Source organism: Streptopelia decaocto, assembly GCF_964273445.1.
Source record: "Streptopelia decaocto genome assembly, chromosome: 3".
Taxonomy (NCBI): Eukaryota; Metazoa; Chordata; class Aves; order Columbiformes; family Columbidae; genus Streptopelia; species Streptopelia decaocto.
Window position 1 is genome coordinate 57,011,553 of NC_138656.1, and position 25,013 is coordinate 57,036,565.

General features: G+C 41.7%; 1 protein-coding gene across 1 annotated transcript; it reads right to left on the minus strand.

Moving 5' to 3' along the window:
* Positions 1-1,731: 1,731 nt before the first annotated feature.
* TMEM242 (transmembrane protein 242) lies at positions 1,732-24,295 on the minus strand. Its single transcript, XM_082049136.1, has 4 exons — positions 24,131-24,295; positions 21,969-22,069; positions 18,411-18,548; positions 1,732-3,162 (listed from the first exon to the last, which is right to left on the minus strand). Exons 1-4 carry the CDS (start codon positions 24,252-24,254, stop codon positions 3,064-3,066), a joined length of 462 nt encoding a protein of 153 aa, XP_081905262.1. The 5' UTR covers positions 24,255-24,295; the 3' UTR covers positions 1,732-3,063.
* Positions 24,296-25,013: the final 718 nt, after the last annotated feature.

The following is a 25,013-nucleotide window of genomic DNA, read 5'->3' on the forward strand; positions in this document are numbered from 1 at the left end:
GGAGGATCAGAAATTTCTCTCACACTTTGCACAATATAGTCTAAAAACGCTGATTTGTTTCCTTCTGGAATTTCAGGATTAGTCCCCAAATATGCTTGACTAAAGTCTCTGTAAATAGGTTTATTCACATATGAAAGGAAAAAAACCTTTGCACTCCATTCTAAGTTTCTAGTGCTCATTGCCCATGAAATGCATTGCTTGTGGGGACATAATGTCTTTTTTGTGCCTTACGAAGTCTGTGAAAAATGTCTTCCTGTTTAACGGGTTGATTAAAACTGTATATGCTCCAGAAGAGAAATATGATTATTTATCATACTTCTCCAAGATAATGACAGTAAAGAAGACAAGGTTGAAAGTGTGTGTGATTTCCTCTCCTCCACATCCAGGGACATTCAGCACACTATACGCAGATGGTGCACCACATAAAGGATCGCATTAACTGTTAAACATTTTTCCTTCCCATTAACTAATTTAACAATATGTCCCTGCTATTAACGAAATAGACAAATTACGGAAAACTTCTGTCAGCTTAATCCCAACTGCTGAAATAGGCCATTTGCCCAGATGGGATTGTTTTCTGGCCTATCAGGTTCGAAACATCTAGAAATTTGGCAACCACCAGCAGAGAGTCTTCCAGTGTTGATTCAGCTCTTCATCCTTAATTGAGTTTCAGGCATGTAACTCTCCAGAGATTGGTGAATGACAGCTTAAATATTGAAGGCTACTACACTTGGCATTTTTGTTAGGTGACATGAATTTTCTAAAATGATGAGCTCTTAGGAGCCTGTTTGAAGTCAGCAGATGCTGTAGGTGACAAAAACCACAGCTTTCTGTGCGAGTGGGCAGTGGAGCAAATTACCTAGAGAAAACCCATTTCCAGCCAAAAGCACAGAATAAAACTTGGAAAAATAATGTGATGTAGGAAGTCCTCTCTCTGTGGAAGATGTTTTATGGTCAGCCTTATACATCAACACATTTACTTGATCACTCTGTACTTGCCCTGTATGTGTGATTCTATTCTAAAGATATCTGTCCACATATTTCACTATGTTAGGATTTATTGAAGGGCATCACCTTGTATGTTTGTATAACCGGGCACCTCCAAATCTAATTCACCCTATCTGTCATAAGGTATTTTTTTCTACAGAACAGTTACATTGATCCAGTGACTAATCGCTACCAGAAGGGACAGCTCTCTGGTGCCAGGAGTAGCACTTGCCTAACCCTCAGAGCTCTGAAGCTCTGGAAAAGTACTCATTTTTCTTCTGGGTTTCTCCTGAGCTGTGTTCTCACGCAGTCACTGTGCTGATGGGAGATGCGCAAGGGCAGAGCGGCTCTTCTCAGAGGCAGCCAGCAGGCAGGTCGGTCAGACGCTCCGCACAGTTCCAGGAGCAGCCGTTCATTTCGGTACAGTGCAAGTCACCCTCCAACCAGTCCCGTCTTCCTCCATTGACTCTGCAGGGAATTTTGGATGACTAATTTAGGTGAGTTATTTAATCCAGATGAAGGCAGATTACCTGAATGCCACATTAAAAACTAAGGGTAAGCAACCTTAAAGACATCATGATTCGCATTTATATGGTTTACCTTAGTACTTGACCAGTTTTAATGGCATGGCTACTTGTTAAACTTGGCAACTCAGCACGAATATACCTGAACGCAGGCAACTCGAGTTATCACCATGCACACAAACTAACAGAACAGTGAAAATAGTACCATGCTACATGTGCATATGATGGCAGTATTCACCACAATTTATTTAATATTGGATTACAAGCATCGAGCTAAGGAAAATATGTCAACTATTACACTTCAATTTCTTTAAAGATTATTTTAGTGCTGTCATGTTTCACAGGAAAACCAAACTTCTGTATTATTCATCTGACATTTAAAGCTTTTTAAAATGTTCTTTCCTATGAATATAAAGACTTAATCACAAAAGACAGGTTTTAAGAAGACTTTATTAAATCTGACAACTGACTAATTGGACTGTGTGCAATTAATAAAAAAACCTGATAACTCAGCATTCAACAAAGGATTGCTCACTGATAGCATTATTTTTAAATTGCTGCATTTTTACAGATCTACAGTTCTGCAAATACAGTATTTGAGTAAGACATTATTCTTTCTAGTTTACACCCACACTTCATGAGATTGCTGCAGTGTGGAAAATGTCACATTGCTTCTCCTCGTAGCAGAGCCACAGGAACCACGGAAATACAAAAAACTAACCCTGCCCATACACTTCCTTAGCTCAAAATATTTGTGTAGGACAGACTGGGTGTCTCACTATTTTATACTTCTTTTCAGTTACAACTTAAATTGCTATATAAATCTAGTAGACACTTTTATGCAAACGATCAGATTCACTATTGTGGGATCCAATTTAAAAAACTAATACTGAACAAACAGTGCACTTTGTAGAGATTTCTTCTGATGCTTTGCAGAGGAGCTGAGTAGGTCACTATTGGCATATGGGGTGTTTCAATCTTTCCCTTCAGACACACAAAAATAGTTTGGTTCATATATTTTCTATGCTGAAAATTTAAATAGATCTCTTTTATTTTTAGAAGAATGCACTGCATGCCATACCTTCAGGCTCAGTAATAGAACTGTCATAATTGACTCAGTTATATTCCTAATGGGACACATGAATGTCACTGAAAAGTACTCTTTCTTTGTTTCCTAGAGACATCTCCTAAAATTCCGCTTAAAAATCAGGATGGGATAAGAGCTTATTAGGGTTTTGTCCTTATATTTACTACTGAAGATCAGTTTCTTCTGTAAGTCTTCATAAGAGAGAGTCTTTTTTCAAGTTGGATCCAACTTATCCCAAGACAGTTCACCTGCTCACAGATCGACTATACCAAGCACGCTGAAAAGTACAGTATAATTTTTCTTTCGTTTTGCTTTTAAATCCCTTGTTAACTGGCCTCCCCAGGTTCAATGAACTCAGTCAGGAACTTGCTCAGTCTGAGTTTTCTTCTCTGTTGTTCAGATGGGCCACTTCTGCTACATCTGCTCCTGTTCTTGCTGAGACATCTCCAAATGGAGCTGAGATTTTCACTTAGATTTAAGTAAGTCTTCCCATTCAACAGTGGACTCATTATTTTTAGGAATTGCTGGAAATATTGACTGCATTTTAGTTCGGAATTCTTTCATCTATAAAAGAGATTAAAAAATAAAATCAATAAACTGTTAATAAGGAGCAAATAAAGTAGCACCATGAACCCAGGCTTATTCCACAAAATAAGCTGTGTGAGGTAAAGAAGAGGTAAAAAGACTTTTAAAATAAGAAAAAAATAAGACTTTCCCTCTGATTATGTTGGTTCAACTAACAAAATGACAAAAAGTAGGAAGGAACCCATAACAATCCCCCCTTCTAAAGCACCACACTGGGGGGGACCACTTGCCTGAATTACTCACTGCTGTTACATGAACTACTATATATACACACTTAAAATGTTTTTGTTTGGAAGAAAATTACCTCAAAAGAATGCGCCCATAATTTGACTGCAGTGCCTTTTTCTACACTTGTAATGAATTAAAGGCCAAATATGTCTGTTCAAAGATTTTAAAACACAGATTAAAGGAAAAATACTGGTCAGATCTGACAGTTTATATTTATCCCACCATATGGATACAGATGACAAAACAAAGTCTTGTTCAAATTTATATGTTAGCAGGAAGGAAAACAAAATTCATAACAATATATAGGACCGAGTTTTTCTTTCACTGTTGTTAAATTAAAATGCTGTGAAAGAGGAAGCTTACTAATTTTATACTCTGTATATCAATACATCAATATCAGTTGCCAAATCTATGATAACCATTTTATCACCAGTGTCTCATGCAATAGTCCTGGCAAGCCAGAACTGAAATTTCATTTGTTTAAAAATCTCTTCTGTTTGAAGATAATATTTAGATTTAGCAGGTTTCTTTCTTCCAAGACTTTTACATATATTTTTACATATATTTTCGATAGATAGGCATGGAAAAATTCAGTCAGTGAAAATCCTGTTACACAAACAGCAGGATGTACAGGGGAAGTCTTGGACTGCTGTTTTCAGGACGCTGTACAGAATCTATGACATTCCTGCAGAGAAGACACGATGTTGTATTCAAGCACTGGATGCAATGACCTCCTGAATACCATCTTCTCTAATATGCCTATATTTTGTGTGTTAGGGGTCATCAGCTTTTTTTACAAATGCCTTTGGGCCGTTTTCTGTTCAGGCCCTTCTGCGTCTGAATAATTAGGACAGAGAACTGGTACCTCTTTGGAGAAATGTTGCTGAAATGCCATTATTCAAGTTATAGCTGATACAATGAACCAATTTACAAAGAAATTACCAGTCCTTTACTACGACAATAACTATTATGGATGAAAGCATTTTAGAACTCAGGTCTTTGTGTAAAAATGTCTGGGTACTGTTAATCAAATCAAAATACAAGTTACATAGAGTAGGATGAAAATTCAGAGCCAAACCATCTTTTTTAAAAAAAAAATCCTGACTGTGTTCTTATGTAAAAACGAATTCACTGTCTGCTTTATATTTTATTCTGATCAGATAGCTGTTTTGATTAATTATTTGTTCTTGGTTTTAAAAAATCTTGGCAAACACCCACAATCGTTCCTAAAATAATATTTTTGCTCCTTATTTAAAACTGAAAAGCTTTCATAGACAGCTAATATTTCCAAGAATAATAAACACCAGTATCAGAGCTGATGTAGAGAAGCAGCCCAAATTACATTAAATAATTGCTGACAGTTAAATACAAGTATTTACAGTAGGAAATGTTCTAGGCTTAGCTGTTTTTCCCAGTCCTCCGTAATTAATTCCCAGTTCTCTGATGTGCAGAAAGTATTCAATTTACTTAACATTTTTTTTTACTTCCTAAAGAGTGAAGTAACTCATCTACTCTTTGATCTCACTCTAAGTATTATCTGGGTGTTTGGTAACACAGGAATTGGCCAGACTGTAACATGCTGTAGCTCAGCTAGTATAACTGGATATAGAACATTTTATACCAGCTAATGATCTTGTGCAAAGTGGATTTTTGGCTGTTTCTAAACTCAGACTTTTGTATTTCTTCTAGTGTCAAATTTAAACAATGCACTCAGAAGCCCTGCAGGACACCTCTGTTAGTCCACTGAAGACATACAGATCAAAAGGAAAATGAACAGCAATTATATAAAGCCTCCCAAAACAGGACGATGTGTGGGGGAGCCGTTCAGAAAAAACTCCAGTGCTTCCTCACATTAACAGCTACCTTATAATTATTAACATGCCAAATCCTAACCCTCAAATGATAAAAGCAATGTTGTCTGGGAATAAAACACTACACCTCTATTTCAAAAGAACAAAATTATTTGTTTAGAAAGCATTAGAACACTGCTGGCAGCTGCAGATTGAAGAATATTCAGATTTTTCTCCCTTCAGAATGCTAATTGATGTTCTGCAGGTGAAAGCAACTCATTTCCTGAAAAAGCAATTTCTCTTTAACACATGGACCAAATCTGAAATATTCAACGTCTTTCTTCTGCCTTTAAGACTCCCTGAGAAATTTCCTTAGCCTTGTCTTCTCAGATTTTGGTGTTTATTTGTAAAGCCACTCTGCAAGTGATGCCAGACTTAATGTCTCATTTATCACCTCCTCTCTTGCCAGCACCCCTTTTTCCACAGCCTGCTCTGCATAGAAATAGTTTCTCATTGCAATTTACAACTTTGACCATTTGTATTTTCCCACAAACTTTCCTTCTTTGTGATTCCTTGACAGTGAGCTATTTTAATAAATCGTAATGCCAAGCTGATCACCACTCTGCACTGTCTCCTCAATGTTATGCTTTAGGTTGTCAGCTATTTAAGAAGGACGTTATCTGCAGAGACTGGCAGGGTCTTCACAGACAATGTCTAAACAGGTCCAATTTCTTCACAATACATATGTCACAGCTACTAACTCTTACCTAGAAGTTTTCATTTCTATACAACTTAAAAGATACGGCACCCTATTATTTCTCTCCACAACAGCTTTTGAGTTCTCACTAATAATACATTAAGCAAAGTAACTACTACTAGTCATGGACTTCTATTTTCCCTGTCCCCCTCCCAGCACTGTATTTCACGAGGGCTTTGGTTGGGACTTCAAAGGAATCTCCCCTTTCTCTTCTGTTCCACTAATACCACGAGCTTTGGAGTTTCTTCCTCCATTTCCACATCTGTGCTTGTTGCAATCCTGAATGTACATCCAAATCCTGGCCACAGTTCTCCCTGTACTCACAGCTCTTCTAAAGCTCACTTGCCACACTGCCTAAAAGCAGACTTTGAAGAAGTGGAACCAGTGTATACACACATAAATAACCATGGAAATGGCATCCCAAAGTTCCTATCCCTTCTCTCCCAGTGTCAGTGTCCGTGTGCTTATGAACTGTTCTAGTACCAAATTCAAGGCCGTGACTTCTTTCAGTCAGACCCTATGAGCACAATATCCCGAGCCTTGACTGGCCAAACTCTATTTACATATTTAGGACTAAATTTGGCCTCCAAAGTAACTCACACTGGCCTTGGGGCTGTTCTTGCTTGCACTTGGCTGACAGTATCATACTAGCCCCATTGTAACTTCAGAGGACCCTAGTACAGAAGGTTAAATTTGTCCACCAAATGTAAATTAGCTGTCCTTCACCAACTGGGCTTACTAGTGTCCAGTGCGGTGAGCTTCTTGTGAAGATGAACCTAGCTTTACGTTCTAGTAACACTGCACACTTGAGGCACGAGATTTGGGACCTTGTTCTTACCTGTTTTACCCCTCAGAGGACAAGCACACTTCTTGACAAGGGAAATGCTGCCATTAGGAACCTGTGTCCTGCCTTGCCTTTTCTTTTTCGTAGACGTGCCACTTGGGAGTTTTTTTCTCCTCTCTCCCTCCCTGGAAATCTTCTCCTCTGTTTCCTCCAAATTCCACAATACACATGCCAGTGGTCTCAAATCAAAAGGCATTAATTTAATTATGAAAACCAGTATGCTACGTACTAAGGACTGGAATGTCTTGAAATAACTCACTGCAATGGCTGCCTCTTTATTATTGTCAGCCACACTGACACCTGGGTACTCAGTTCAACTGTGATAATGTCTTCAATTAATAGTGCAGTAAACCCAGCACTAAAAGCTGAATGTATTTTACCTCTTTCTGCTGCCTTCAGTATCACAGGCCACTCTTGCAGCTGCTGCTTCTGAACCTAGTGGCACATGAACCATTTGTAACACATTTCTTGATTTAACATTCCAGCATGCTCCATTCCTGGAGGCAACTGTCTGAAGAGAATTTTACTCAAGTGAATTTTATTTTTTTTATCACAGATATTGCAAAGCTTGATGCTGTTTTTTTCTGCCAAATAAATTACAGTAACTGTTCCACCTCTGACTGTCAGGCTTCTTTCTAAAAGGGTATCATCTACCTTACTGCATTAAATAATCTGTAATAGCTACAGATCGCTGTTATTTTCTTATCTTAACCTAATGATCCTGCCTCAGGTGGCAAAAATATGGGGACCTAAAAGCATCTTCCATTTAATAATCTCTTTTTAATGTACATCGTTGACAGAATGTCACACAAAAATTGGGATAGCACTATTACTGAGAGCACTTATGTGGCCGTTCATATTAAAATGAATGGAAGAGGGGCTAAAAAAATCTATTTCAATCCTAGAATTAAAGTTTTACAAAGAAACATTCTCTTTAATGTCTGACATTCATAATAAGCCAACCCAGATTCTAGGAAATATTAGTTTCCTATTTTAGTACCTGTACCAGTAAAAATTGCTTACATTAGCTTCCAAGTGAAATGAGGTTAGATGTCCTGAACTGGAATATTGACTGGCAGCAGAACAGAGTATGTACCCAGCCTGTGTTCTCCTCAGCCACCTTCCATGTCACAAGGTATGAAGATGAGATCGGCTGCCCTGGATTTAGGAGAATCAGAGAGGATTGTTCTTGCCACCCTTTCCCAAATCTTAAAATGGTCGCTGTTGCCCTTGTTAGCAAATGATTACCAAAGTCTGCATACAGAAATAGCAAGTTATTTGTAGAAAATGGCAAGTGCTGAGGCTTTACTGTACTTGAAGTGCAGAGCAGGCAGTCTGCTGGCTGAAGGTGATTCTCCAGCTCTCCATGTGGAATGGGGCACTCACTGCGGGTCACACTGTGACGGTTTGCATGCTGACCTCTATCATAACCATGGAAAATAGAGCCCTGGTTCACATTCTTAGATCTTACACTTCATTGGCAAAGGCACTATGAATGTTCAGATTAGTCAGAACTACAGATCTATGAAAAGGGCTCCCAGAGGGTCAATCCCAGCAGTACACATCCTAATATTTAACTATGCCATGTTATACTGCCATAGTGCACTGTTCACAACCTGTCTGCTGATTCCAGTGTTCCAGGCTTGCATAGAGAAAAGCAGCAGCAGAATTTTGTTAAACCATCTAGAGAAGTCAGGAGTTTGTATTAACCCCCCGTCCCATGGAGACTTACACACGCTTAACCTTATCACAGAACCACAGAATGTTAGGGATTGGGAGGGACCTCAAAAGATCATCTAGTCCAATCCCCCTGCCGGAGCAGGAACACTTAGATGAGGCTACACAGGAAGGTGTCCAGAGTAGGAGACTTCACAACCCCCCTGGGCAGCCTGTTCCAGTGTTCTGTTACCCTCACTGAGAAGAAGTTTCTTCTCATATTTAAGTGGAACCTCCTGTGTTCCAATTTGTACCCATTGCCCCTCGTCCTATCATTGGTTGTCACTGAGAAGAGCCTGGCTCCATCCTTTTGACACTCATCCTTTACATATTCATAAATATTAATGAGGTCACCTCTCAGTCTCCTCCAAACTAAAGAGACCCAGCTCCCTCAGCCTTTCCTCATAAGGGAGATGCTCCACTCCCTTCATCATCTTTGTTGCCCTGTGCTGGACTCTCTCCAGCAGTTCCCTGTCCTTCTGGAACTGAGGGGCCCAGAACTGGACACAATATTACTCTCTTTGAAATCAGAGGGCCATTTACAATGCCTAGAATGAAACAAACACATAGACATATTTTTTCCAGAAACCTATCCTTATAAATCTTGTGTAATTGGGTAAAACATGTCCTGTGCTTTTTAAAAGAAAAATAACATGAAAATAACCTAAGTGAACTTTACAGAGAACGGGGGAGAGGATCGTCACTGCTGAGAACAAAGCTGCCAGAGTTCCCAAACCATCACACATATATAGCAGCCTCCCACAGCTACTACATATTCTCAAATTACTGGTGAACTACTGAGAGCTGTCAAGTCACAAGGGTCAGGCTGTCCCTTTTCCAATGACTGGGTCACATGAAGGGATAAAACACATTAAATACTCTCCTCATGTTACTTTTCCAAGTGTGCAGCAGCCACGTTACTCATTCATAAATGAATGCACTTCACAAATGGGAAGACAGCAGGTCTGCACCACAAGCGTGCTTTACTGCCCCCACTTTGTCTGGTTTAACTTGTGTGTGAATGGCGCTCAGCTCCCAAAAGTGGGATTGTTGACTGGGAGCCTGAAAGTATCTTTCTAAACATTTATCATAAAAGGAAGACGATGCCATTCTAGTAGAAAAGCCTAAAGAAAACAAAACAGTTCTGGTTTAAGGCTAGATTAATTTAAATACCAAAAAAATGAAGTGATTAGCTAATTACGATCAACAACAGCTATTAATTTTTATACACCAAGAGACCAATTTTCTAAACCACAAGCTGAAAAAAAAAGTAACTGCCTTAAGTTCAGAGACAGAAGAGTATCCTTTAAAATGTTACACATTTCCATGTTGATCTTTCTGAAATAAAATGTCAAGGACTTCAGTTTTTATAGTAAATGTCTCAAAGTAGTGTCTCATTCTCAAGTTTATTCTTATTTATTTCAGTGATGCTGCATCAGGCTTCAAAATAAAAGGAACAGTAGAAAGTTTGGATTATACAATCTTGCTGCAAAAGACTTTCACGCCATGCAGAAAAAAGGAGTGCAATACTTTTGAAATCACTGAGGAACACACCATTTATTTCTGCAGAATCTTACTTTCCAATCTGGGTGCCTGGAAAGGACATCCACGTGATTAGTCTATTATGGTATATTAGTCATTCCTCCTTAGTCAGCCTGGGCAATTTGAAAAATTAATATTGAAGTAATTTAAAATAGTTAAATATCTAAATGTATAATGCAAGTTGGTTAATGGACTCAAAATCTCAGGATGAGAGTCCAAACTCCATAAGCTCTCTGTGCTGTAATTCGGATTTCTAAATTAAAGATATTGTCTGCAAACAGGCAGATCCTGAAAAGTGCAACCTGAGTAATTCTTTTCCTCTGTATGTCCAGGTACTCATGATATGTATCATCCACAAGCAAGGCTCGTGGCTGGGAAAAGAGCCAGCACAAAACCTAAGCTCTTTGGTGATGTGTAAGGCTGGATGGCATGAGTGGGGCTGAATTCCACGCAGGAAACGTGTCAGAGCTGGTGTGACACCCAGAGCCAGGCAGGGATGACTGGGCAAGCAGAGCAGCTGGGGTCTTGCACCACAGAAGGGTCAGACAAGTGCGGCCGAGCACCACACCGAACAGAGCACAGAAAGATCCCACGGGACCAGGGTGCAGCACGAATAATTCGCACCTATCAGATAAGCTTTTATTCAGATTTTTGTTGTTCACTTAGAGTTCACAGTCACATGCAGCCGAGAAGTGGGTCAACCCACTCATCCACTTAAGGTGATGTGGAACTGCTCCAATTTCAGACCAAAGCCTAAATGTTGTTTTATTCCTTGTAGCTTCTTAGCAGGTTGGTGGCAGCCAACAGCTACGAGTCTCTTCCAAGACAGAGCAGAGTAATTCCTCAAGACGGCTTTAGTTACAGTCTTCCCATATTCTTGAATTACTTACTTACAGCTGTCCCTACTCACAAAGCAGATGTGGCAGCTTTCCAGCAGGAAAATGCTGATCTTATTCCTTGAATAAGCTTTCTGCCTTATCAAGTATGCAGTGAAGTTCATAGGTTATTTTGTTTTTCTTTTTTATTCTTGGATAAAATACTAGCAGTACATATGTGTGGAGGCAAGCCTTCTCCACATAAAACTAATTAGGCAATATAAGCAGTACAGAAAAACCCTGTATGAACAGGAGGAGGAAGTGCTAACTTGTTCTAGTTCTCCATCTTCTTTTTAAGAGCTTGAATTTAAACCAGTATTGAGAAAATAAAAGAACATTAAAAAAATGGGCAGATGTCATTTATATTGAAAAACACGATCATGAAATAACAAAGAAAATATGTCTATTATGCAATCAAACATAAGCATGATAAAAAAATAGAGACTTCATGGATAACACTTAGGTGAAGATTAAATACAACTAAAATAAAAAACTAATAACAACAAAAAAAGCTAGGAATGACTGTGGAATGATTCTAGGAGACACACTGCTTTTATAGCAACATTTGTTCATTTATGAAATAACATAAAAATTTCAGCCACTGCAATCTGCTTGTACTTGATTGAGATCCATAGACCTCGGTACTATTTACAGATGCCAAACCAAATAATTTTTAAAGACTATGTCTCCATGTTCTCATTTTATTTTAAAAATTAATTCATACTTAAAGCCAATACTCCTTTGCATTTATAGTGTACCTATGACTATAGCCTCACAAAATTATCTCAAATATATCTCAAAATAAGCAGGGGATGTTATTATTTTTATGCTTAAAATGGTGACTTAGAGGTTAGATTTCCTCTAGAGAAAAGCAGCCCGCCTAGGAAATGTCCTTACCAACAAAACCAAGGCAAGTATATATTCTCTGTATTGCTTTTAATTGTTTTAGATGTCTCTTCACAGCTGTGCAATTGTTTCCAACTGTTAATATTTTAAAAGTTAAGATCAATGCAAACCAGGATATTTCATTAGGAGTCACCATAAAAATGATAAACTAATATTTTATAATTATATTACTCAGAAATTGCTAGGCAATTCTTCTCACTATTTTCCCAGCTTTCCATGGAACAGATCTGGAAGCAACAATCACACAAACCTATATATGAATCATCCTGGCCCTCTTCCTATGGGAGAAAAAATGCTTTTATTTCTGAGGAAATAAAACCTCATTTATTGAGGGCATGAAGAGCAAAAGGGCTCTTAAAACAGAATTTATCTTGGTTTTTAATTGTTGCACGCTACAAGGGCTGAGGGTGTTGTTCTGCTTTTAAAAGAAGGCTCAAAATCACTCAGAGTTTTTTTTTTTAAAAACCCAAACATCAGACATTCATAGGTATGTTTTAATTCCTGTCAAGTATTCTATAGCTGCAACTTTAATTAAAAACGACAACCTGCTTATTTAAAACAAGGGTTTACAACTCAACTGTAAGTTCTAGAAAACTGTGAAACTAACATTTTTGCAAGCAACAAAAAGGTGTGGTGGATCATAACACCTGTAGAATAGATGAATAAAATAAGGAAGGCTTAATTTTTTGAAATTCTCATGAAAATGCTTTTTTAGGTCAACTGTAACAACAGGGGTTTTAAGATAATTTCAAATTTTTTACTTAAAACATATTTTACTCAGAGAAACACCATTTATTTGTAAATTGAAAATGTAAAACTTCACTGAGCATTTCATTTGGAAAATACTGAAATATGATGTTTCAACTTCTATTCAACTTAAAGAATTAAATTATAAATTGGCCAAACTTCTTCTTTTCTACAAAATTTACTTCAATACCTCAGTGTTCTGCATCAGAAAACAGCCAGCCCACTGCACCAGGAGTGGGTACAACAGGGTTCTGAGGTTACAAGCTCAAAACCCTGTAAGATAATGCCATGGCAGATGATGGGGAATTTGTCAAACAGCAAATATACTTGCTAATAAAGGTGCCATTTTGTTTCCAGCCAGTTGTCAATCATTAAGCTTGTGTTTCACATTGCCCATGCCCCTCTGTTCTGTGCAGTGCCTCAGGGAGGACGGCTGTGGTGTGTCTGGATGAGCACTGGGGTTCAGGTTCTTGCTGGGCAACAGCTTGTGTACTGGTGAACAGTCTCAAAATGCATGAACTGGGTTTCTTCAGGGTGACACAAAACTGAATAAGCATTCTAGGGGAAGACATAACATATTCCAACTGCAAACAGGCACCTTCCTGAGTAACCTCATCTAGGCGTTCCTGCTCCGGCAGGGGGACTGGACTAGATGATCTTTTGAGGTCCCTTCCAATCCCTAACATTCTGTGATTCTGTGATTCGAGCCATGGGGAAAGGCCAGAGTCAGTCCACATTTTTTAAATCCCCCAGAATGGTTGTAGAAGTCAGGTCCTCAGCCCTCAGTTGCTTCACTGCTGCAGTGCTGCTGGTTGATGATACTTGCTAATATAGACAGAGCTTCTATGCCCAGAGATAATCAAAAGTGGACTGACTTTAAATATTTTCATAAGAGATTGCAGGAAGCAAGTTAAAAAATTCTGACTCTTACTGACTGCTGGTTATTTTCTGCAAGAGTTACAATATAAAACTAGATAACCACCATCTCCTAGGTTCTGAAAATGAAGACTTCTCTTTTACATTATTGAAAAATAAAACCTACACCATTATCAAACCAAGTTCTCACTGATCCATCACTTTTCCATTTAAGAATAAGAGTTGACTGGAATTTAGTAGGGTTTATTACTTAGCAGCCTGTTCTTAGATTACAACAGTAGTAACTGCAGTCAGGGGATATTAACAACACAACCTGAGACAGCATAAAATCTTGTATGTCCCTTACCAAGATATACAGATCAGTTACTTACTATCACCCCAGGGTCTTCATGCTGTCACAGAAAGCAGCAGACTGTAAAGCTACAGGGAACCACCTTTAACAACAAAACCATTTAAGAGCTAGAGGTAGGCATTGTCACTGCACTGTTTTAAGAACCAATAAACCCCAAAGATTAAATAAAAATCTAGTATCACCAAAGCTGGTGCATCACCTCAGTGTCTGGAAGAGATCTCAGCAACGACCTGCTTCTATGGGAAACATAGGCTGTCTCTGAAGGCGTAAGGACGGGGCATCCTGAACTGTGGCTTCAGTTTCCTTCCACAACACAAACTGCTGAGCAATTGTGACACTGCTTCAGAATGATGGACACAGATTAATTACAGCAGTTGTAACTCAACAAGGAATTTACTCTTTGCTTCATCTCTGCATTCCTTTGCAATTGCTTCATTTGCAATTTGCTCTTGTTGCTTCATCTCTGACTTCGTAAGTGATGACAATATAACTTAAACAGTCACAAAGCTTAGTGTAATACATATTTTTATCAATCCTTCACTGTCCTGTCAATAATTTATGGCTGAAGGAAACACATCCCTGAACATTACAAATCATAGCATTTCGGCAACAACACCAAGCGAAACCACTTTTCCGTGCTCTAACTAACGGCAACACCATTTGCTACTACTGCAATGCTTGTTTAGAGATAGGGGTCGCTATAAAACGATATGAACCACGCATTCTGTCAGTGAGAAAAATAAACGGAGCTTTTTCCCGCGGACGCCGCTCCTGTGCGGCTGTTCCCACCGGCGCCAGCAGGTGGCGCTGCGGGGCGGCAGAGGAGCCCTCGCCCGCCGGCCAATAAAAAACCTATAAATAACCGAACCTTGCTGGCCTATCATACTAACTGTTTCGGGGTGGTTTGTTTTGTCCCTGAACCCCAGAAATCACAGCAGCACCTCGCCGGTTTAGTTCTGCCCTCCCAGATGTGCGGGAGATGCTCACTGCCCCTTCCTGCAGACACCAGCATGGCTACAACAGGCTGACACTGACAAAAGGGTCAGGCCAATTCAGCCAAACCAACTGTGAAAAGCCCATTGTTTCAAACCCGTGTATGGCTAACGTGAGCCAAGTTCAAAGCATACAGAGCACGGAGCACACCTTTCACTGCACCTCTCCACTGGCGAGCTTTGCTCTCTTCCCTCTCCAAAGCCAGTCCAAGCTCCGGCATGCACAGCCCTCACCTGTCTCCACGGGCTGGGCAGTCAGGAGTACAATGGCTCAATAGCTTTCCTGTCCAATGATTCCTGCCAACCCAGTTTTCCACTGTGGCTTCTTGTATTTTACTCCTGGATGTGACATGAGGCGCTAAACAACACTTAGCAACTCAGTTCTACTTGGCTTGGAACACCCCTCCAAACTCTGCAAGGGAAAGTCAGTCCTTTATTTGCTTTGATCCCACAAGATAGTCACAAGAACAGAGCTGGCAATGGGTTTGAGAAAGTTAATGTATTCCTCATGTGATAGAAGCACTTTCTTATGTGCCAGATGAAACGTCTGCAGTGCTTACAATCAGAATTTTATTACACTTAACAATTTAATATCAAGAGAAACAATTTAACATCCAGAGACTGTCAGTAATGTTATCAGTATTACCAGTACCTCTTACGCTAATGAAGCTGCTGCCCAGCAGGGTCAGATCACTAATTAGCAGGTGCAAAAGCCAGCAGGTTACTGTTAAAGGCAGTAACCTGAAGGAGCTGAGCAGAACTTCTCTTTGTCCAGCTGCCAAAGCTGCAGTTATTAAGTTTACACAGATTGCTGGAATCAAAATGAGTTGAGTCTCCCTTTAGGTCACATATAGTATAGCACTCTCAGAGGCTAAAGTCTGCCTTAAGTTCATAGCTTTCAAACGTTGACACCTGATGCTAGGTTTGAAAATGACTTGAACTTCTGCAGGTATTTGGAACCTGCATGTGCTGCAGAGCAACTGAACTCGCAGCACTCAGCCACACTGAAGACTCGAGGTGTTTTTATTCAGGCAAACCTATAAAGCTCATTTTTAAAATGTTTAACTGAAATTAAAATGTTCATTTGAAAATGCTGAGCTTAGTGTAAAATCTATGGTGTTTTTCATGGTCTGAACAGTTTATGTGGAAAGAAACGTTATTTCACTCAGTGATAACTTCAGTAGAGAGTTTCCCCTCAGAAAACCTTACTTTTGTGGCTATCTAATGATTATTAGACACAATATATGCATCTAATACGTCTTCTTAGAAATCAATATTTTAACTGATTGTTAATCTATTACCTCTGCTTACAGGACAGCAATCAAGAATTTTCAAAAGTATCACAATGTTCACCAGAAATAGGAAAATAAATTCAACAAACAGGCCCATCTTAAAATGAGCATATGTTTAAGAGTCCAGAACTAATAATGTACCAGCCAGCTTATAACCCTTATTTAATCTCAACTGTTCAGGAAGATGATGTTTAAGCACAAAAATACTGTCTTTCTACAGTTAGTGTTTGATTGTGAGTGATATGTTAAAATAGTACGCAAAAAGTTTCAACAGACAAAGATTATTTATTCTAGAAATACATTTTTAATGATCATGAACCTCTTTGGTCAGAATATTGCATTTTTCAGATCTCCATTCGTACCTGCAGCAAATTAAAATTTATATATATTTGATTTTAACAGATACATAGTCAAACAGGAAAATAAATGTGTGACAGGAAATTCACAAGTTGCTAATTTTTTTTTCTGCAATAATGACTAATGCTATTGTATGTGTTTCTTTTCTGCAGTGGGAATTTAAAAGTCTATAGTGAATGCAACAAATATGTCAGTGGAGAGCAGAGAGAGAGCTTTTCAAAATCATGTGCAGACACAGTCTCTTGACACCAACCTGCTTCCTTCAGTGCCTGCAGTTCACACCATGCACTATGGTGAAACATAAGCACTCCACAACAGAAACCAATAACAACAAGAATTTGCAAGAGCCCCTTAAAATAAAGTTTGTCCCACCTCCTTTCAACACTAACACAACACAGAATATAATCAGGTGCAGCTTTCTGACTAGGAATAACCCCCGACTCTCCAACACACCCTGCAGTGTGCTGTGTGCTTCTGATGCAAGAGCCGCTGCTGTCAGGTAGCCAGAAGCCCCCATCAGACTCTGACATCTCAAGCTGAAGTGGATATGCCCGGTCAGGCAGCCTCAAGGAACGCGGACTCCCAGGGAAACCAGGAAACTGTGGGTCTAGGCCAGCACTTCTCAAGGAAGTAAAAATTAAGCTTACTGAGACACAGTTAATGTAAATTGCAGACTAGGGTCAGATTCTGCTGTCCTTTGGCAGGACCAGAAGTACTGTGACAGAATGGAAGCAAGAATCGTCAGCGCAGTGTGAAATGAACCCTTCTGGCTGATGATATAACCACAGTAAACTGAGTGGACTGTTGTAGCTCAGCACGCAGAGAGCATGATCTGGTACTCCCACTCTTCCTCCCCAATCTCTGCCATTCCACTACGGCGTCACAAGGAGGACCTGAGTTTAAAGAAAATGTGTTGTAGATGCCTCCTATGTTCTGCTATGCTTTTTGGTGTTCTGCCTTCCTTTACTGGCTCCTATTGAGAATCAACATTGAAAACTAAGGAATAAGGGATTGTGTAGTGCTGTATGTTGGGACCCAAATCATGACCTACAGGATATATCAGCAGAGTAGACAAAAAGTAAGAACTTGAATAAAGATATTAATGAGAAGAGTACTGATGGTACTAGGGTGGAGTAGTATCTTCTTCCTTTCAGTTTTGAGACACATTTTGCTGAATATATAAATAATTAGCCATGGAAGGTAAAGGAAGTCTATTCATTCTTAGTCCTAAAGACCATGCAGATAGTTCTACCCAACTTATAGCTGCAGAGACTCTTAAGTCATGGTTCATTCCTACGGGAAAACAAAAATGCTTACACGAACTTTAGCATTCATACTGAATACTGTGAAACACTGGAACACGAGCAGTTTAGTAAAGATAGCCTTAGCCCCTTAGGACATACACATGCTTCCTGAGTTTCTTTGCCTTGACGTGGCATGTCACGGACCACCATTCTATTGCACGTGAAAATCTTCTGCCCCCTTGCCCCTTCCAGAAATGCACTAGAAAGCAAACTGGTTTCCTCTTGGTTTTTCTTATGTCCCCAGTGTCCTGATGCAAAAAATAGAACTTGGACAAATAAATGGATTGCTCTAATGATAGGATTCAGGGGGTAGCCTTTGATTCAATAAGCAAAGGATATAGAAAGCCTGCAGCTACTATTTTAGTCTCTAAATTAGAACACTGGCTCTTTTGTGAAGAATCTGAAACATCTGTGCCAATAAACATAAGCAGGGCAAAACCGTTCCTCCCCCAAAATTGTCTCCTCCCACCGTGTCCCGGTTTTTGCAGATGTAAGAACGCCTTCCCTGTGGGCACATGCCCTGGTTAGTCACTCTACATGTGGTGAATCAAGGCGTAACTCTTAGGCTGAAGTAGTATAGAGATGCCACCTCAAGATACATTACCCAAGGAAAAATACAGTATTTGAGGGGATCACACTTGCTACTCACACTGTGCACATCCAGGGCCTTCCAGATGGCAAAACTGAGCAATCCAACTCCACACCATGCATAGAGTGAGCCCCATCCGAGGGCTCGTAAGGCCAGTGATGAACCACTCTCTGGCAATGCAGCTGTTGCAGTAATCCCCTAGAACCAAAAATAAAGTGATCAAGACAAAGTGAACAGTAACTGGAAAAATAAATTAACTAAAAAAAGTTAACTTAGTGATGTAGGATCTTTCCCGACTTGGCAGCTGCACTAGTGCAGCCACAGAAGCTCTATTACGGATGCCAGCAGACCTGAAGAACCAAGCAAGGGGTGGATGAGCTGCCTTCCCACCAGGAACAGCTTTCGTCGTTTCCAGTACCACTGGGGATGGCTTTTGTTACCCAGAAATGCCAAAGTCAACCGTTTCATGAGCACAAGAATCCAATGCTCAGTTATTCTACCAGTCAAAATACAAAACTGAATCAAAACGAGTCACAAGCCCTTACGCCAGTGACATCAGAACATAACCATTGTACATCATCCATTCTGGTATTCTTTCTTGGGAGGTTTGGGTGGGGGGCAACTGTTGGCTTACAGGTCTTTATCTGCACTCCTGAAATAGCAGACTAGGAAACTGGAGGAACCTGAGCAGCTTTCAGCTTGACACAGAGAGGCTGTGACAGTGACCAAGAGATGAATTTTGAGGGGCTGCAAGTCTGAAGGAGCTCTGGAAACCATACAGGGAAACTACATCAAGAGCAAACAATGACACTGAACCCCCTCACCCTGCAGAGTCCACCAAGTCACAACACAGAAAATGCTCTGCAGTCTCCATACTTCTCAAGAAACAAGAGTAGGTGGTTTTAACCACTTTTTAAGATACTGCTGCTTAGAAGTCTGCCATGAGACATGTCCTGAAAACACAAACCACTGTCACTTGGAAAAGCCATCTCAGGCCAAGAGTGGAGACTCAGCCGTGATGGGGTCCCAGCCACGATGAAACCTTTTCTGCTGCAGCACATAAATGCACATTGCAGCTACCAAGGGCATAACCCACACGGAGGCTGACATCAATCAGTTCACACTGCATGTTCACCATTAGCCAGCCGTTCTCATCCCACAACGCCCATCTTGCTGCACGTATTGGGTATAGGACAGCTTCAGTCTGTGCAGCCCACACAAGCAGGACAGACATAATCTTCTTGCTCAGAGTGGTGAATGTCAGCAAGAGGGTTTGCTTTTACCCCCTTGAACAATCATTGGTTAATCCTTCACACAGAAACATAGACTCTGGAAGGTAACCGTTAAAGACTGCCATCTACAGTCCTTGCACAAACAAATGGTCCTACTTACTGGGTATCTTGGGAAAACAATTATTGCTCAGAGGTAAACATAAATGAGTGCAAGCATGAATTATTAAATGATATAAAATTAATATTAAATGACAAATTATTTCACTTACTGTCTTAAATAATTTCACTTACTGTCTTAAAGTGAAATTAACTTGCAGAAGGATCCAAAAAATTTTAATCTAAAACATGCCAAGGAGCCGCACTTTTCTTTCCATCACAAAAAGTGGGAAAAAATCTTCTGTATTCTTGCTTTAAAAAGACTTTTTACATGGATCTCTTTCTTCTTTGATATAATTAAACATATGTGGTGCCTATCACTATGTAACTGATCAGTGAAATAGCACCAGTAGTTTTGGTTTTGTATATATTGAAATATTAAAATGATCCTCAGACAGGCCTCAGCTTTTCCTTAGGATTTAGCTGTAGGCACAGTTACTGAAAGACAAACACACACTTGCAAAGGACACAAGCAAAATGTATCTCAATCTTTACTTATTCTGATCTGGACATCCCAAAGGGGAAGCTGTTAAGAACACAATGCTCTGTAAGCATGTGTGTATACATACATGCACACAGACAAAAACAGCAGAGATCTCCAGTCACACTATTACACCAGGTCCTAGTATTTCCTTACCACAGCTAATGAACTCTTATAACTCTTTCAGTAGAGACTGCTCTGAGTAGGTTTAAAATGCTGATTATTATTTCTGACATTTTTCCTGTTTCCACAGTCTAGCCATATACAACAACATGCAGAAAAAAAATCTCCCATTTGGAAGATGGGAAATGAACAGACAAAAATATCCGCTACACAGGATCTTTAAATAAGAGTCATTATCTGTGAAAATTGCTGGCAAAAAAGAAACCCACCCAAATGCTATTTAAATGCTTGACTGCCCCAGGGGGAAGAAAAAAAAAAAAAAAGGTAAATGGAAACTATTGATCTGGTTTTACTGACAGTAGTCAAATGGAGTTCAGTCACAGGCTGATTCCTGAGGGTATTAAGTACACAGATAAGGATTTCTGTAAACAACAGAGTTTTTTACACAATTATCAGATATGCTGTTCAGAGCATCAAGAAAGCTGATGAAGGAAAAGCTAAAAAAAAATTAAAAGACAACACTAGCATGGGAGAAAAAGATGTCACCAACAAAATAACATTTTTAAGAGAACTGAGTTTTATTCATGAGCCCGTTATTCTATACACAGATTGTTATCTCTTAATTACTGCTCCTATATATTTTAAAAAAGCAACTCTTTAATTTAAAAAATAAGCTATCAAACAATACTTGAGTCTTTCTAAAAACCAGGCCGGGAAAATATAGGGCAGAGTTAGCTGTTCTGGTTACCAAAATATATGCTTCATTTTTTTTTCTTTTCTCTGAAGGATACAAGCAGGAAGTGGGAGAAGGAGAAATCACAATTTTTTTCTTCAGAGACAGGTCTCAATCCTGCTAACTATCCTCTTGTGAATAAGAGTGTGTCTGAAAGGAAGCAGTGCCTAAAATAAATGGTGTGCTCAACTGTTTTGGTTGATTGTATTCAGCATGTTCACTGTTTTGTATGACCTAACCCATTGTAAATTAAACACCTGGATAAATGCTGGTAAAACTGGACACTTATCACAAAGAGGCTGCTGCATCTGAGCATTTAATTTTACCACCCTCCTAATAATCTCTTAATTGAAGGTCTCTGAAGTGGTTCATCACAAAACAGGATTAAGAAATCTCACTTTTGAGCCAATTTGGGCACCAGTTCTACAAATGCTTATATTTATTTAACTTCACTACCATGTAGGAGGAACAGTAGGTGTACTTTCAGCTTTCTCTCTTGCCAGTAACGCTGATGCTACTCTGCAAGAGCAGGGTCTCATACTCTTGCTTCCTGGAAGTCTGAATGCAGTCATGAAGCTATGATGCTGTGATGCTACAGCTTCACCTCTAAATTGCTACTTTTTGCCCCATAAAACTATTTAAATCTGCCCCAGGCTGCACTATGCTTGCTTCCTGTTTCTACTCTGACTCGCACACCACCATTTCACTGACATAAAAACTGGCCAAAGCCACCAAAGATGCTGAAAGAATAGGTCTCGCATTTCTCCAACACTCAGCATCAATTCTCATTCCTTTGTACAGCCAAACTCCACATATATCAGCATTTCTCTAAAGCATCTGATGCTCTGGTCTTTCCTGTGTATCAACTGGAAAATAGTTTAAAAGGAACAAACCTTACTGAACCAGTCTGGGTTCTTCTTTTTTGTCATGGCAAGTGTGGTGCCAAAACCTGCTATCATTCCTGCTGTAGCAACGGTACCTAGAAAAACTCCACCTGCCAAGAAAAGTTTAAGAAATAAAAATCAAGATTTTTTTTTTTCCTAAGAGCAGAAAACCAAAACCAAACCTGTTTTGAAAATAAAACCTGAAAAATTAAGATCTGTCAGCACATGCTGAAGGGAAAGGACAAGCTGTCCACATTATTTACAGTAACTCAATATGGTAAGCAAGTAAGAATATTTTGAAATACAGCATTTTGAAAATCAGTAACAAGCGTATGTATTTTTAAACCAGGCAAACAACGAAAAAAATCACTGAATTCCCAGCATGCCTCTTCACAGTACTTCCAAATTACCACTGCTCCCCCAGCAGCTTCTCTCACTCCAGAGCTACTACAATAATCTGGTTGTCTGGCGGTGCCTCACTCTGCCCCAAAAGGAAGATGTTATTCTTTTTGTTGCACCACTTCTCATTTCAAATGGTCACCTGAAAATCCACCAGTACCTTGGAAGACTGTTGTAAAAGCAACGCTTGCTCTTCAGCCGTTTCTGTTTTATGTTCTAAGTCTCTATTTAAAAAAAAAAAATTACACTAGCAGGATGCTTTCCCAAGATAGGAAGCATTCCTCACTTTTCAGAGTGTTTCCAAAGTCACTTGGAGTCCCTTGATCCCTTCTAGTTCTTGCATCAGAAAGGCACATGCAGGCAGACCAGGACACTTTTCAGAAAAAGGCTTTTTACAAAGACTGAGTGCACTGTATGAAACCATCTGATTTGTACTGAAAAAACATATTAAAATTATTTTTTTCAGGGGGTTACATGTTCTTCCTTTGCATTTACTGATACCCAGCCTGTGTTTGCCAGTGAGGTAATTAAAACCTGGCTGGAATAGGCAGTAAGAAGCAAAACATGCTTATCTTAGGTCTTACTTCTAAAAAACTAATTATCCTATTATTGTGACAGAGAAGTTCACTGTGCCCATGCCAGTGAAATCCATAAAGTACCTCTTCTGCCTGGGAGCAGGAAAACCTCACACACTGCCAGAACTTTGCATGCCCACAGCATTTTAAATTTCAAGGTCTACCAGCCAACAATGCTGCCCTGTTTTGAGAAATAATAACCGTGTTTAAATTAATTCCTCCTCAAACAAGAGGAGCTCCACGCACGGCCTCCTTGGAGGGGCAGGAAAGCACTGCAAGGGGTAGGCAAAGCGTGTGGCAGGAGGGGCCGGTGCCCCCACACTGGCATGCTCAGAGCCACAGCTGCCCGGTACCTGGCAGGGGGCACGTCCCCCCGACATGTCTCTCCTGCCCGGTATTTCCCGACCGCCGGCGCTGGGACGGGGCAGCGGGAGCAGCTCCGGCCTCCGCTCCGCCAGGGGGCGCGGGGAGCCCGAGCGGTCACAGGCAGCGGCCTGCCCGGCTGGAGCGCCGCCAGCCACGGCTCGCTGTCCAGCTGTCCGCCGCCGTCCGGGCAGGACGCGCCGCTCTCCGGGAGGCCGGGCTTGCCCCTCGCCTCGGCTCCCCTGCGGGGCGCCAGCCCGGGAGACCTGCTCGGTTTGATACGGAAACTGTGCGGCGCTGTGACCCGGACCAGCCCCCTCTTTCCCAGCGGCTCCCACCCCGTCAAGGCGTCCCTGCAGGGCTGGGTGACATCCCGCTCGCACCCCGTACGGCTGAGCTACCTCAGCCCCCCGGCGCCATCTCGCTGCGCGCCCCCCTCCGCCGCCTCGGCCCGGGCGCGCTTGGGGCCCCGCGGCGGGGCGAGGGAAGGAGGCGGCTCCTCTCAGCGCTGCCGGCTCGGGCCCCGCGGATCCCGCGCCGCGCCCTGGAGCCCCGTGTGCTGTCCCCTGGCTAAGGGGCGATAGGCGCCGCCACCGCTGAAGGGAAAAGGCGGGCGGCGATGTAGCGCCTTCCTCATCGCACCCAGACACCTGGCCACTGCCATCCCCAAGGGCTTCGGCTCCTCCCTGGGGACGGGAGACTGGGGCACGACTCGGGGCTACGGCAAGCGGGGCACAGAAACGCCGCCAGGGCGCGGCCGCGGGGCTCCCGCACCCGCTGCTGCTCGTCCCCGACCCGTGCAGAGGGAGGAGTGGAAGGGAAGGCTGGCTGCACCTTTGATTAAGAAGAGCTTGTCCTGGGACGCCGCAGGGCTCCCGGCCCCCCGCGGCAGGGAGGGCCCGCGCCCGGGCTCCAGCGGAACCGCCGCCGCTGCCCCATCCTGGGCAGCCGCCCCCATGGGCCAGGGCGCGGGAGGAGGAAGAGGCAGGTGCGGGCTGCAACCCGGAAGGAAACAGAGCTGGACCGGCACACGCTGCCGCCCTTCCTCTTCCTCCGCGGCCGCGCAGTCGGCGGGGGGGGTGGTCCCGTCACCCGGAGGGGTTGGTCGGATGCTGCTGCCCCCCAGCGAGAGCGGGAGAGCCGGGGGCGCTCACTCGAGGGGCGGTGCCGGCAGCGGAGACTGCTGCGGCTCCCCTGGGAGCCCGGGCCGCCACCTGGGGCGGGCGGTCCCGGTGGAGCAGCTCCCGGGGCACTGGGGGTTCCCCTCGGGCGCTGCCGTGCCCGTGTGCCGCTGCCGTGCCCGTGTGCCGCTGCCGTGCCCGTGTGCCGCTGCCGTGCCCGTGTGCCGCTGCCGTGCCCGTGTGCCGCTGCCGGCCGCCCCGCGGCACCGCCCGTCGTCTGGTGTTCCCCGGAGCCCAAATCGCACAGGACGAAAATTGTCTAAAGTTGTGAAAGGCTCTTCTGTAGCAGGGCTTTTTTGTCTAAGTCTGTTGGACAGATAACGTCATGGACTTTACTAAATAAAACGGGAGAAAATTGTTACTCGCCATGAACTTCATTAAGCTAAATCTTGACGCATGGTGTTGCTCTGAATTTTTTTTTTCCTGAAAATTCTCATTCTCCCCACTTAGTAAACAGTTCTTCAGATACATCTAAATTCTGTCTGAACAGAATCATAAAGTAACTCCACAAGAACCACACATTTCTGTTCTCTCTC